Source organism: Xiphias gladius, chromosome 15 (assembly GCF_016859285.1).
Source record: "Xiphias gladius isolate SHS-SW01 ecotype Sanya breed wild chromosome 15, ASM1685928v1, whole genome shotgun sequence".
NCBI classification, from domain to species: domain Eukaryota; kingdom Metazoa; phylum Chordata; class Actinopteri; order Istiophoriformes; family Xiphiidae; genus Xiphias; species Xiphias gladius.
The window spans coordinates 9,168,514-9,183,111 of NC_053414.1; the positions used below are offsets into that span (position 1 = coordinate 9,168,514).

A 14,598-nucleotide genomic window follows, 5' to 3' on the forward strand; every position below is an offset into this window, starting at 1 on the left:
TCTTTATTGGGCATGGTGGAATTCTACACATTTTTTTTTTTTTTTAACAAGAGAGCAGAGGGAGCATGCACTGAGGGTAGAACAGGACAACAAGAGATGAATAACAGCCATGTGGCATGACACCGATAACACAGATGCGCTAATCCCTTTCAGTCAGGTGAGTGCAAGGACCTAGACGCACAAATACAACAAAACACATTTTGGAGTGTTTGGGTGGCTGGGTTTAGAGATTTGAGCGTTCATGGATTCCCTGCTGTCTGCCTGCAAAACAAAGATGGAGAACAACAACAGATATATTGTTGTTTGCAACAGTAGTCGTCTGTATAGCATATAGCACGCGCATGCAGTGTCATACATATTCCGATTAGTGGATCGGGGCAGAAAAGAAATGAAATTGAATAATGAATACCTTTGAGGCTGTCTCCTTCATTCACACAGACACATACACTATTCTGTTTAGGAATCCCTTTCATTGCATCAAGGTCTGTTGAGCCCATAGCAGAAAGAGGATCAGTACCAATGTATTCATCAGTGTCTACTCCTCTGATACATATGAATGCATGCAGACTTTGCCCCTGCCAGGCAGGCCTTAACAGTCCTGTTGGCTTAATGAAGGAAGATAATGCAGAGAGAAGGAAGTACAGAGAGAAAAGGGTAAAAAAAAATTGGTGGTAGGTAGTGAGGGGGTTACAGAAAAAGAATGACTGGGGTATAAATACTCAGGCACGTCTTTTCTAACTAGTGAATATTCTGTAAGCGTGGGTAGTTTGCTCTCTCTGCGTTAGGTGCTCCCTTGCTCTGGCAATCACAGCAGATCAAAAAGACGCTGATGAACTCAGGAGGAAAGTTTTGCTTCATCAATCATACGCTCCCTGCCTGTGTGTATGTTGTTTTCTATTTTTGAACACATAGCGAGGACAGGAGAGGATTGTGACAAGAGCGCTCTTGTTTGAGTGCTCTCAGTGTTCTCTTATTGACTGGCAACACCAGGGAACAAAACCAATTTAGCTGCCGGGCAAACAGGCATGTGTGTCTGTGATGCCATTTTGTCATTATGTGTATGAATTTCTGTGTACATGAATGTAACAGCTGTTTGTGACTACGGTGGGCAGTCTATTGAGGGTGAGTGTGGACAACAGATTCAGTTCGAGTGGCGCTGTCGTTGACAATCGCTGCCTGGGGTTTTCGCAGTCACGCTTCCAGGGGAAAAGTTAGAATCAACGGAGGAATAAGCGGAATGAAACAGTGCCTGAAGCAAAAAATTGTACAAGAAAAGACGCGGGCGAGGTTAAAATAGGAATTAATGGCACGTGTTGAAGCCATTAGTCTTGATGGGTCAGGCCTACCCAGGATAATCATGGATAATCATATTAGGCCATTGAGCGACTGGCTTTTTTCTTACCCATTACAGTGAGGTGTGCCCTTGCCTCCACAGGTTTGGCAGTGCTGTTGCTAAGTAACGCTTCGCAAACATATAGCCCTGTGTCAGAAGAGGTGGGGGCAGGAATAATGAGCCGACGCCCACTGGCCAGCCGACGCCCATCGCGTTTCCATGACACCATGAGGCTGTCAACCGGTCTGAGAGGAGAGGAGAGGAGAGAAGGAAAAGCAGGAGTGTGGAGATTTAGGGAAAAAGCAAATGAGTGACAGAAGGCGATTATAACATATTAAATCCATCAGTTTATGTGTCAATAAGGAAGGAAATGAATGATGACAGTCTGTAAATCAGAGCAGTCAGCTCTACTCAGCATGGAGGAGCCTCAGTCAGTTACTCTGGATGTTGGGGAACGAAAATGGGTTTTCATCTCAAATTAAATTTTGCTTTGAATAAACGACATCAAAACACCATTCTTTGGTGTGTGTGTGTGTGTGTGTGTGTGTGTGTGTGTGTGTGTGTGTGTGTGTGTGTGTGTTTGCGTGTGTTTAAGTAAAACAGCATTATTACAGCATTATACACCGATCAGCCACAACATTAAAACCAGTTACTGGTGTTAATGTTGTGGCTGATCATGAATTTTGATCTTGAAAGCAATCTGCATTAAAATTTACAAGTGATTTACTAGGAAAACAGCTAATTAGTTAATCATCAGTTGGAACTGCCTTCCAGATGAATTTTGTTAAGGACAGCTTAAAAGTCATAGTTCAGTCATGGGATTTGTCCACAAATAGTAAACTATTAAAAGAAATCAAAATGTAGTGACGCAAACACAGATGCTCATTAATAAAATAACATTTCAAAAAATTTTAAAACACTGCTAGGGTTACGATTAAACATCCACAAAAATGATTTAGGTCTCTACTACTTATATGATTCTAGTAAGAATTAGGTTTAGGTTAGAGAGGTTTTGTAAAACCAATGCAGCAGGAATCATTAAAAAAACAACCACAGTAATTAAACGGATGGATTGACATAAAACAAAGCATAAAAAAGGATGTTTGTGAAATACAACAAGGGATATCTCCAAAATATATTAGCTGAGAGATCATCAATATTACATTGTTTTGACTTATTATTATTGCATTCTTTCGATTTCTGAGGAGTTCTTTAATTGTTATTACCATATCAATCTCTGTGTTGATGGCATTAGATGGTACTTTCATATTCAGAGATGTGGAGGAGGTGGAGACATGATGTTTGGGTATATGATAAGTGAAAAAGTAGGTGAAATGACATTTTTGGACACCTCCTGCATTCGGTGAGATATTTTCTGTTGCAAACTGCTGTATGCTGTTTGGAATATAAATCAGGCCAATTTAATAAAAGAAATTAAGACACCAACAACAAATATTTGTAAGAAGTCATATAATGCTAAAGTTCTGCTAGGTAGGTAACTTAGATGTATATGCAACCAAGTCCACTTAATATGCAGTCCAACTGTAACTAATATAATGTAAGACACAAAATTGTTTTGCCTTTATTAGGATATAATTGAGGGTATGCTACTCTCTTTCTCAGATGACACACTGCGAGGTAAAGACAGGTTGGATTGAAAACTAATTCTGTCCACAACAAAAGAATCAAAAGTTTACTCACAGACTGAAGAGCAGATTTTACAGCTCTTAATATTATACTGGCACTGCTTATTTTCAGTCAAACTCCGAAGTTTTTTAGTACTCTACCAGGACTGCACTGGTGCATATGGCTGATTAATGGTTAATGGATCTGGACAGCAGATGCTCTTAGACTTGAGCACTGCATTTGGGAGATTTCCTCCTCCCAAACTTCAGTGGTATAGTTTGTCTCTTTCAGTTGATCCCCGCGTACAGAATTATCTCTCTGGAGCGAGTATCTTTCAGTGGCTGCTTCTGTGATATCAGAAATAGTCCCTGTGGAAAGGATTGTTCCTGGCAAAAGAAATGCAAGAGACACTGTGCTGATTTGTCTGCAGTTATAATACCAGTGTAGCGGGTTAGAAAGACAAAATTACTTGGTGTTGAATGAAAAAAAAAAAAAAAAAAGTTTAGTCTGACCGGGCTTCTCATTATTTGCATGGCAATGCATCCTGCAGTTGCTGGGCATTTATTTTACACAAGGTATGTTTCAGTTCTCTTTTTGTCCCTTGTTCTTTCATACCTTGACTGCTAAAGATTGGTCAAGTGCTGGTCAAGTGCTGCTGAAAAATATGTAAAAGAAATTCAGCTCTCAAATGAATAAAGCAGCCTGACTAACCCAGACTAAATAACATAATTCAGTAAAAACCTTGCAGAAACAGTCCACAGTGAAACGCAATACAGCATGGTGAACAAGAAGAGTGCAGGATATCACAAATCCTGACAGCTCAAGATTTGTTGTCCTCCTGTTATTATCCCCATTTTTTTAGCATCAATAGATGTTGGACTCATACAAGAACATGCCTCTGTGAGCATGTTACAAAAGTATTGGTAACATTCTCCTTGTGTATCTACTACGAAGCAACTGTACCTACTCAAAATGAGGACGTTCCATATGCTGTAGCAATGCTGTACTCGTGCCACCTACGGCTAATACATAGAAATAAGGTTGAAAATGGATGTTCCTTTAGAGTCTCTCAATGCTGTGTTCAGAGCAAATACTGAATTGTTTTACATGAGGTACACATAAGCCAGAGTTCAGTTGCCTTTTTAGCCATATGGGACACAGAGGGAGGTTGGACAGTGTGTATCTGAGGGGTGAGTGGAAACTGATTAGAGTTGAGTTTATGGTAACTCTTGAACTGATGACCTGTGTCATTGTGTATGTGTATGTATGTGTGTGTGTGGTTGTGTGTGTGTGTGTGTGTGTGTGTGTGTGTGTGTGTGTGTGTGTGTGTGTGTGTGTGTGGCTGTCATAGGCTACTTTCTGGGACAAATTTCAGACCAAAGACCAGTTAACTGGGGACAGCTTGTCCAATTGGAGACAAAAGCCATGTCCCCAATTGGAAAAAAAGTTGATTTTTGGGTCAGTGGTTAAGGTTAGGATAGTTCTCCAGGAAATGAATGCAAGTCTAAGTAATATCCCCATGTGTCAACTTGTGTATGTGTGTGTGTGTGTGTGTGTGTGTGTGTGTGTGCTCGCGTGTGCGTGTTTGTGTGCGTACAAACAGCACTTGGCATGGGCCAGTGTGTTTAGCTTCTCTGCTGATGTCAGATTGGGACTTTGATCCAACTTCTGCTTAAGTTAACTTGGTACTAGTGTGTGTGCATGTGTGTGTTTGTGTGTGTCAGTGTATCTGCGAACTTATACTGGGGGAAGAGACTTGCTGAGCTATCAGTTTATGCCGTGTCCTCTAATTGCCCTGGAAGAAAACAGTGCTGTCTAGCAAGAAAGGAATTGTTCATGCTTGTGTGCATTTGTGTGTGTGTGTGTGTGTGTGTGTGTGTGTGTGTGTGTGTGTGTGTGTGTGTGTGTGTGTGTGTGTGTGTGTGTGTGTCTGTGTGTTTGTGCATGCACACAAAAGAAATTCACCTGGCATTAGCGATGCACTCCAGTGTAGCCTCGCTCCCTGCTACCACTGTTGTGTCTTTAGGTCCAATCACAATCGTTGGCGCCACAAGCTCTGACTCAGGATCTGTGACAGAGAGAGAAAATATGAGAGACAGTTTAGCTCATAAATCACACTTGTGCACACACAGCAGCATAATCTCAGACATGAATCAAAATAGGTGCACACACACACTGCTATACTCGTTTATACATGCACTAGCTTACTCTCTTCTACTGACCACATTATTTATTCTAACACACACAACTACTGCATATGCAGAGTCATTGAGTACATTGTTTTACACTGCCACACTGAAGACATTGAGCCAGATTTCAACCCTAAACTCGTTGTTCATGCTCTTTTAGAAGAGAGTTTAGATTTGAAACAATCTGGCTGTTGGATGATGGGATGGATTTCTGCCATGTCAGAAATGTTGGTCAGACGTCTTGTAGTTTGAGCAGTTCCAGGATCCGATTTCCTAACGAGCTGCTGTCAAAAGATCTGATACAAACTGTAGTGAGCGTATTTTAATATTACTGGGGTAGCAATGTACATGTTGAGACTAAAACTGCAGACTCGACTGAGACTGTGCCGTGTCTGTGTGATGCAGATAAAGAGAACTGCAAAACAGATGCAAAACAGATGGACCAAATCGTCTGCATCTAACAGCCACCTGTGGATCAATATTCTTCTCCTTTTTTTTTCGGTCTTACTTTCTGTTCAGTACTTTTTCCCCTTTGTCAACCTTTTTGAGGATGCGGTTATCTAGTACATAAAAAAAACAAAAAAACAAAACTATATTGGAATTATCAACACAGCTGGGCTCCCATTCAGTGTGAGCAACCGTGTTGCAACTGGTCAATCAAATTGTACAGTTTGAAAACTGAAGCCTTTAGGGTGTGCAAAAGGAATGACCGAAACGTATAGTGCGAGTTAAGAACGTACAAGGTTAATACAACTGTGTACAAATAGCGGTTTCTGGATGGATCAACCAATTAAACTGACAGCGCTTGCGAAGGTCTGATTGTGCTGATTCAAACTGTCCCACTTTTATTTTGTGGGTGTGTAATAGCTCCCAAAAGTTAAGGGAAAATATTTGAGGCTTTTGTAAAGGGAATTCAAGACCTTTTAAAAGGCAACTGAATTGAATGCTTTTTAAGAGCATTTTTAAGACCTTTCAAGAAGTGCAGATACCCAAGAAGTATTTATACAATATCTTGACAGTATAGGGCATTTAGGTAAATGTGGAGGAGAATTAGAGGATAGAATGTGACAGAATGATGGCATATAAGAGAGGATAATAGTAAGTGCCTAACGGTGTATAAGACAGAATGACAGTATATGTGATTGAGAACAGATGTTTGCGTGTCAGAGTCTGACTGAAATGGAGGAGGAGGGTTTGAATGTGGCCTCTAGAATTCTTTCTACTATTTCTACATTACTATCGTCTCTATATTGTCTATATATATTCTATATTTTACACACACACACACACACACACACACACACACACACACACACACACACACACACACACACACACACACACACACACACACACACACACACACACACACACACACACACACACACACACACAATTATTCCTTATAAACAATATCATTCTTTGTCAAACACACCACTGTTCTGTCAGAAATACACTACCAGGGTATAATGATGTATTGGAGACAGTTTGATGGTGTGTGTGAGTTACAATAATAGTGCTTAGAAAAGAGCACAGTGGTGTGAGTGTGTGAAGAATGATTTATGGCCTGAAAGGTGTGTGGGAGAGTATGGTAGCGTATGTGCAACATTATAATTGTTTGTTTGAGTGTGATTTATGGTGTGAATGGCCTCTCATAAGAGAAGGACACAATGTTATCAGTTTGAAATGTGTAACAAAAATAAGTATAAAAACTGTAGGAAAGGTACATAGAAAAAATGTTTAGAAATGTTTTCCAGAATGTGTGAAGCCTACATACCATTGTTATGGGTATGTGTGTGGATGTGTATGTACATCATTGGGTTTCTCATTGATACACTGTATAACCAATGAATATGTAGATTTCCAATAAAGGAGGAGTAGGGACTACAAATTAACAGGCTAGCTCTGATAGGAGTTGGAGGTAGGGGGGTATGAAGGGAAGGCAGGGAGAGGCGAGGAGCAGCTTTGATCTCCCCTTTGAAGGGAAGGAGGAAAAGGTGGTAATTGACTCTGCTCTTTATTCCTCTTTCTCTTTCTCTCTCTTCTCTTTTTTTAATCAGAGAGCAAGAGCTGAAAAGTCATATTCCACTGTCACGGGGCGTAAGACATCTGGGTACAGGCAGACGGGCAAATGATAGCACGCGCAAACACACACACACAGAAACACACAAACATACACGCGCCCGCCCACACGCACACAACCGTTTTGTCTTTAATTTCCTTGTGCAGAGTAACATCTTGTATAATGTGTTACAATTGGAAAGGTAAGAACTAAAGATGGATAGCAGGATTGGGAGACAGATAGAGACAAGGAGACAATGGACAGGCATGAGTAGAAGCAGAGAGAGCAAGAGTAGAGTATCCATTAGCTGTCCACTGTGGGAAGCAGAGGTCAGGCAGGGACTAGTAGCCATCATCGCAGCCTTAATGGCAGCAGCAGCCGCAGATAATGAGCAGAGGGGGATGTGGACCCAACCTGTTAACTTAAGCTGTGTGTCTGAGGGGAGTGAAAAGACTAATCAGGACAGCAGGCAAAAACCGGTAGGACAAAGGAGAACATGGAGGAAAGAGAAAAGGGCTCGGAGGGGGGAGATAGAGGGAAAACGAGAGGGAGCTGTGCAGATGGTCTTCTTCTTCCTGGAGTGACAGACATGATGGTAGAAGTAGAGGCGAGAGCATAATGCCATATGGTTGTGTGATCTGCGCGCTTCTTTTTTCTCTGTCAGCGTGTCTAACATCCTTTTTCTCTGAGGAAATCTCTATCATTTCATCTCATCTGTATCTCTCATTCCCTACTGCCTATCTCCCCTCCCTTATTCCCTATCATCCTCTTATCTCCTCCTTTTTGTTTAAACAAGGATTATTAAATTAATCTTCCTCAACTTAGACAAGGAGAAATATTCATATTGGCAGCTGTGGCAGCTAAAAGGCTCCCTGTAAAGATTTTACAAAGTGTCCACAAGTTTAATCTAACTCTAGTGGATTCCTCATTTAGCAAATGAGAAACACCATGTGGCAGAGAGAGGGAGAGTAGGAATGATGGCGGGAAGAAGGGGAGAAAAAATTGTGGGGTTGTAGTATAACGAAGCAATATCAGAACTGTAGGGATTCATTAAAGAAAGAGAGGTGATAGAAAAACAGGAGCTGTTAAAGCAGTTTAAAAATAAATCAAAATTGATGATACGGAAGAAAAAAAGCATAAATTCTGCAAGTTTATGTGTGTGTGCACATGTGGATGTGGAATCACTGACGCATTGCAATGGTACAAATACTCTCATCAGTGGAATCATTGCTGATCGACAGTAAAGTGCTGCTGAGGTGACACAGCTGTGTGAGAGTATGCACGCATGTGTGAGTACGTGTGTGTGTGTGTGTGTGTGTGTGTGTGTGTGTTTACGTATGTGTGTGTGCGTGTGTGTGTGTGCAGCGTGTGCGCGACCTTCAGATGGAAGCCGAAAAATCCCAAATTAAATCAAGGATGGGAACGATAAAAAAAAAAACCGAAAAAACAAAAACAGGGCTGGTAAAAGGATTGGTGTAGCTTTAGGGCAGGAAAGAGATAGAGATGGATAAATAGAGAGCGAGAGAGTTGACAAAGACACACACAGAGAGAGGGAGAGAGGGAGATAGAGATGAAAGACTATTCCATCCATAGATTAGAATGTAATCCCTCTTTGAATGGATTCTCTCAGATTACAGCTTGTTCTCCTATTAAATCTGTCAGTCACTCCAAACTCCCTATAGTGTCAGTGAGTAGGCCAGTGTGTGTGTGTGTGTGTGCGTGTTTGTATGATCTTTCTATGACTGTAAATCTGAGAGTTTTAATGCACTGAGACAAATCTCTGCAAAGACCTAGAGAGCAGAGGGATTGGATGAGGGGTGAAGACACACACATCGCTCTTTGCACGCACACACGCACACAGACACAGACACACACACACACTAACACACACACACACACACACACACACGCCCACAAATGCTCACAGGAAGAGGCTGGTGTTAGCCGACTGTGTATTAATAGAGTTGTCAGATACGTGTATGCAGGTTTCACAGCCAACTAACACATATCACACTGAGGCCGTACACACAACATGAGAGTTTAAGAGAGAGTAAGAGAATGAGATTTTGAGAGAGAAAGCAAAACAAGGGAAAGAATGGTGGAAAGAAAGGTTATTGGAAATGAGAAGTTACCGAAAATTAGCTTTTTAAAAATATTTTAAAGAGTTTTTTTGGAGGAGTGTACAAAAATAAAAGGGAAGAAGGTGGTGATCATTTGCTACTCCGTTTTGCCTCCGTTGTGCATCTGTGTGAGAGTGGGGTGAGTGTTTGTGTGTGTCACTGCACTCATTAATGCTTCATGCTGACAGCTAAGTGTCATCGTCTGACTACTCTTGCCTTAGAATACCAATATGAAACCACAAGCCAAGACCTGACACGCACGCACGCACACGCACACACACACCACACACACACACACACACACACACACACACACACACACACACACACACACACACACACACACACACACACACACACACACACACACACACACACACAGCCCCAAGGGGAGAGAGACAGACAATAGGAAGCAGTAAGAGGACAGAGAAAGATGCCCAATTTTAAATATTCATCTCTTCCTTCAGCTGCCAAACCTTCTATCTATCTCTGACATCGCGCCACACAAGTGATGGAAGGAGGAGATGGAGGGATTGGACAGAAAGAGAAAGAATAAACAAGAAACACGTAGCAGTAATGGAGAGGCAGAGCGGGATTTAAGCTCTCAGGAGTGCTCAATGATTATTTGATTCATTTTGAGTATTATATTAGTTGCGGCGTTTTGGCTGCTTGACCCAAAACGACATAATGAGGTAACATTTCATCATCACTGCACTGATAAGGGTGTGTGCAATTGCTTCATGCCTGCAAACGTTTTGGTACAGTGGGGAAAACTAAGATACCCCTCATTAATTCTGAAAATCATCCGCTTTTGACAATGACTCACTGGCATAACTTTTAGAGAAAAAATTACGGCACTCACACATTTGCACATGGTTAGTGGTCTAGAAGGACAAATATACAATATATCAATACAGCACAAAAGTAATTATAGCAGTATGTGCCAATGAAGGCACATTATAGCAGGGCCTTTAGCACTCTGTGATCCCTGTGACTCAGCGGTTGCATATCAGCACAGATAAAAGACTCTTACGGAGTTTGCAGCTGCTTTGGTCCCGTGTGACTCTGCAGCAAGAAGGAAGAAGGACTGGCACCGGAGAGAGTTTACCCACTGCGTATATATATCCATTGATACATGCCTTTAATGTGGTGGCTGCTCACTCTCTGCACACACCTGAAAGCTGAAAGCTGTGCTGTCACCTGCTGCCCCTGTTACTGTTCATATAGCACTTCAAACGCCCCACCTCCACCCCAGCATCCCCCTGTAGGCTCTGAGTCAAAGCTCCCCTTGAAGTTGTCGTCGTCACTCCCCACTCCCTGCTGTGCTGAACGTAGTGTTTCATTGTGGAGAGTGATGAGGTCAGAGCCTAGACGCTACATATCAACACTGACTTAATTATCAGTTCCACATGAGTCTGCTGACTAAACCTGAATTAAACGACGTCAGGCCTCAGGTTTTGTCTGATCTAGTCCTAAATCAGTGCTACTATAATTTACAGGGGAAAACATAATACTTCAAAATGGAGATCTAAAATGACTTCAGCTGTCGCTTCTCATTTGCGGTTGCCATACTGATGATGCTAGCCAGCAGCAGGCGACTGACACACAACTAAAGCTTTCCTTGTAGAACTTGCACTGCATAATAAATGTTCTGCACCTGCCAAGTCAGTAAATAGACTATTTCAAACACATTTTAGGACCAGACATCCTGTGCTGAATAGATCAAGAGAAATATCCGTGCCGCTGCACCCACACTGTAAACCAGTGCGTGATGTGACACCCTGGGGTGTCTAAAAGACAGGCAAAGGGTTCTGCAAGACTGATTTTTCATTTTTTCCGGGTGTATATTTACTGTAGGCCTACATTTTAACATTTTGCCACATTAAAAAAAGGAAGAGACATTTACATCAGTTGAATTTTTATACTATGTCTTAAAATGTATGTAAGTCAAAAAAATAAGTGAAAGCTACTGGGCTTATGGCTTTTCATAAATTGTGTCTCACACCAGAGTATCTCATCTGCAGGGAAAAATTCTCACATGTGGTAACGGTGTCATGTAAGCTCAAGACACTTGAGCCAAAACACCACTCTTTAGCCAGCAAAGACACTGCATATACGTATTGAAGGGGGAACCGTGCAGTCCTGGTTTTCTAAAAAGTTTAGCAACCACTGCTGCAAGCCATCAGATTATTTTACTGTATTTCCCAATAGATACAGGCCTACAGCAGACCGATCTTGAGGTTTAAGGTGGCCAGCTGTAGGTTTTCCTTACTAGCTATGAGGCAGAAACACTGCAACCCCACTAGCGGAACATCTTTTACAGCATGTACCTACCACTGCTTCCAATGTGACCTTATCAGAGCACTTAGCTGAGCAGCACTCAGCTTTGACCTTCGGGTTGGAGCGAAGAGTCACAGCAATATTTGTCTCTGTTTAGGAAGAGGGAGCCAGAGTGAAAGAGCAGGGAAGATAATGTAAATTTAAATGGGTTCTTTACCTGTTGACCCACGGTTCTTCTTGCCAACTGTCCATCAGCCAGAGAGGATGAGATGAAAAGAAGTGGGATGAAAAGGGGAGAAAGGAGGTGGGGGGGGACAGCAGAGATATAATTTAGATTTCAATTGTTTCCCTTTGGTGCAGCAAAAAGACACATTTAGCAAATACACATAAAACGAAGCAAAGGAAAATACAGGCTTTTATAAATCAGTATCTCTAGGGTGTCTCAGAGTTGAGGAGGCAAATAGGAAGAGGAGACTCCTTCTCTGAGAAGGACGAAAAAAACAAACACAGACAAAAAGCTAGAGAGAGAAAATGGATGAGAGGGAGGAAGAGAGAACGCCATGTTATCATGGAGTCCAGAAGAAGATGAGCTGTTTGCAGCCCATCCATCAACTGCCAGCTACCAAATTTTGTCTCTCTCATTCACTCTTTTCTTCTCCCCCTGTCTTCCGCGCTCTGCCTTTCTCCCTGTATTTCATATAAGTCTGGTGGTAGCAAGACTGTAGGCTGTGAGAAAATTATGGCATTGACATTCTACTGGCAGAAAATCTACATTCACTATTCATCTATCAATACACTACCCCTTCACGCTCCTATTCAGCCAGTAAGCCACTCACTCAACACTTGAATACTGGGTGTGTGTTTGTGTGTATGTGTTTGAGTCCGCGGGAGTATGTGTGGTGAAAAAGGTGCATAAGAGTCTTAATTTAGATTCTGACGTAGCACATCAGCATCAGTGCAAAGTTCACTCAGTATATGCAACAGACACGCGCACGCACACACACACACACACACACAGTCACACACACACACACACACACACACTGTATGAGAAAAGCGGCGAAGGCTGAGCAAGCCAGTTAACGAGGAAGAGAAGAGCTAAAGGAGCAGAGAGAGGAAAATTCAGAAGAATAAACAGTTAAAAAGTTCAGATTTCTTCATCATTTCTGTCGGAAATTAATCTGTAATCTGGACTAAAGCTGTGTATGGAACCTCAAAACTTGTTGGTACCGACCAAAATTGGGCCGTAGCACTGAGTATTGAAGACTGTAAAGTACTGAAATATGGCATCCAGTATCTGGTCATTTTGTAGTGTAGTTTCAGATTTCAAATCACATTTTTACCAATTTCAGACTCTATTTTAGTAAGACACAGTTCTCTTATGTCTGCTAGTATGTATTGCATGGCTGTTGTATAAGAAAGCATTGGGTTTAGCTGGGTCCAGTTGTTATTTACATTTACATAATGTAATGTCTCTGTTTCTGGAATGAAGGCATTGAAAAAATAAACAGTTGGAGATTTTAAAAACAAGGAATCATGGAAACTTCTTGATGAACTAAATTCAATCTAAACTTTCCACACTGCCTTTGTACAGACAGAGGGTTCATAAGTGATCAACAACAGTTGGGGCAGCTGTAGGAATGGTTTGCATTAACTTTTAAGGCTTTAACTGCTTAAACCCTGAAAAGCCCTGTCTTCTATGAAATTTACATGATTTTTCAGCTTTTGGTGACCTAAACCTTCTTTCTTACCTTGGGCAGTTTACTGCTTACCTTTGTACCATTCAAGTTTATTCACTGGACTTGAAATGCTAAAATTAACTGGAAAAAGGGGGGCGTTCTAATTGTCTTCACTGGGAGTGTATGTACAATATATTTCTTCAGGTACTGAAAAAAGTATTGTTTTGATATTAGCACTTAAACTCGGGCAATAGTATCGAAAAAAACAATGCCCAGACCTATTGTAAACACACCTAAAGACACCAATTTTAACAAGAGCACAGTTTGTGCTGTTCAGTAGCAGGACTGGGAAGTCTATTATTGTGGAAAGTCTGAAAGGGGGTCAGCACACACATAAATGTAATCAGACACAAAAAGAAACATGCAGACTTTGGTCTGAGGGGCATACAATTCTGTGTGTGTATTCAAATGATGAGTCATACCGAATCATCTTCAGTTTCAAATGGGAACAGAGAAACAATGGGGACATCAGGGAACAACAGAGAGAGCGTGAGCGAGACTGTGTGTGTGTGTTCACAACATAACAAAGCATCTGATGTTCATAGGGCTGAATCCACTATACACATTTTCCAGGAAGTTTCACTTCCCTCATTGTTTTCCGAATCCTCTGAAATGCCTCGGATCATGTCGTCTTAATCAGTGTGTTTATTGTTGTGCATTTCACAGCAGATAACATGTAACTATTGTAGCACAGGTGAACGATGCCTTCCTGGTCCATCTCTTAGCCCTGTGTTGATATAAAACAGGCCACCACTCAGTATCATGGTTGATATTAATGTGATGTGTTTAAAATACAGTTTGATCTTATGTGAAAATATTAGCGTGTGCCTAAGTGTGTTTCAGCCTTGAGTATGATTTGTATTCATGAATTCACTATTGTGTATTCAGTGCCTGGAGGACCTACAAACAAGCAGGTCACCATGTCCTCTGTGTCTGCTTGCCACTGTGTGTGTGTGTGTATATTTTTGCACTTCTGGCTGTCTATGTGTCTGGGTACACCAGGGAATGAGTACAGTATTTGTGTGTCTTGCTGGCTTTTCAATACAACCATCCTGCATTCTGTACCTGTCCTTTTGTGTGTGTAAAGGTTGTTGTTATGTGTGTCATGCTTCACTGTGTTACTTCCCAAGCTGACCTGCGCAGGTGCCGACCCTTCGGTCCTAAGTTGCGGATCACCTATTTGCTGCCGCACCTCCACATCCTCCATGGCTCACTCCTCCCACCTTACGACACACAAACGGACCTGCCG

The 14,598-nt window shown here is 41.7% G+C and overlaps 1 protein-coding gene across 1 annotated transcript in view; it reads right to left on the minus strand.

Moving 5' to 3' along the window:
- LOC120800465 (protein sidekick-1-like) overlaps window positions 1–14,598 on the minus strand; it is a 240,610-nt gene that overhangs the window by 85,061 nt on the left and 140,951 nt on the right. The window contains exons 7-9 of the mRNA XM_040146590.1: window positions 11,828–11,854; window positions 4,925–5,027; window positions 1,403–1,578 (exon numbers count right to left, since the gene is read on the minus strand). Coding sequence (XP_040002524.1) covers window positions 1,403–1,578; window positions 4,925–5,027; window positions 11,828–11,854 — 306 coding nt within the window. The remainder of the gene's footprint in view (window positions 1–1,402; window positions 1,579–4,924; window positions 5,028–11,827; window positions 11,855–14,598) is intronic.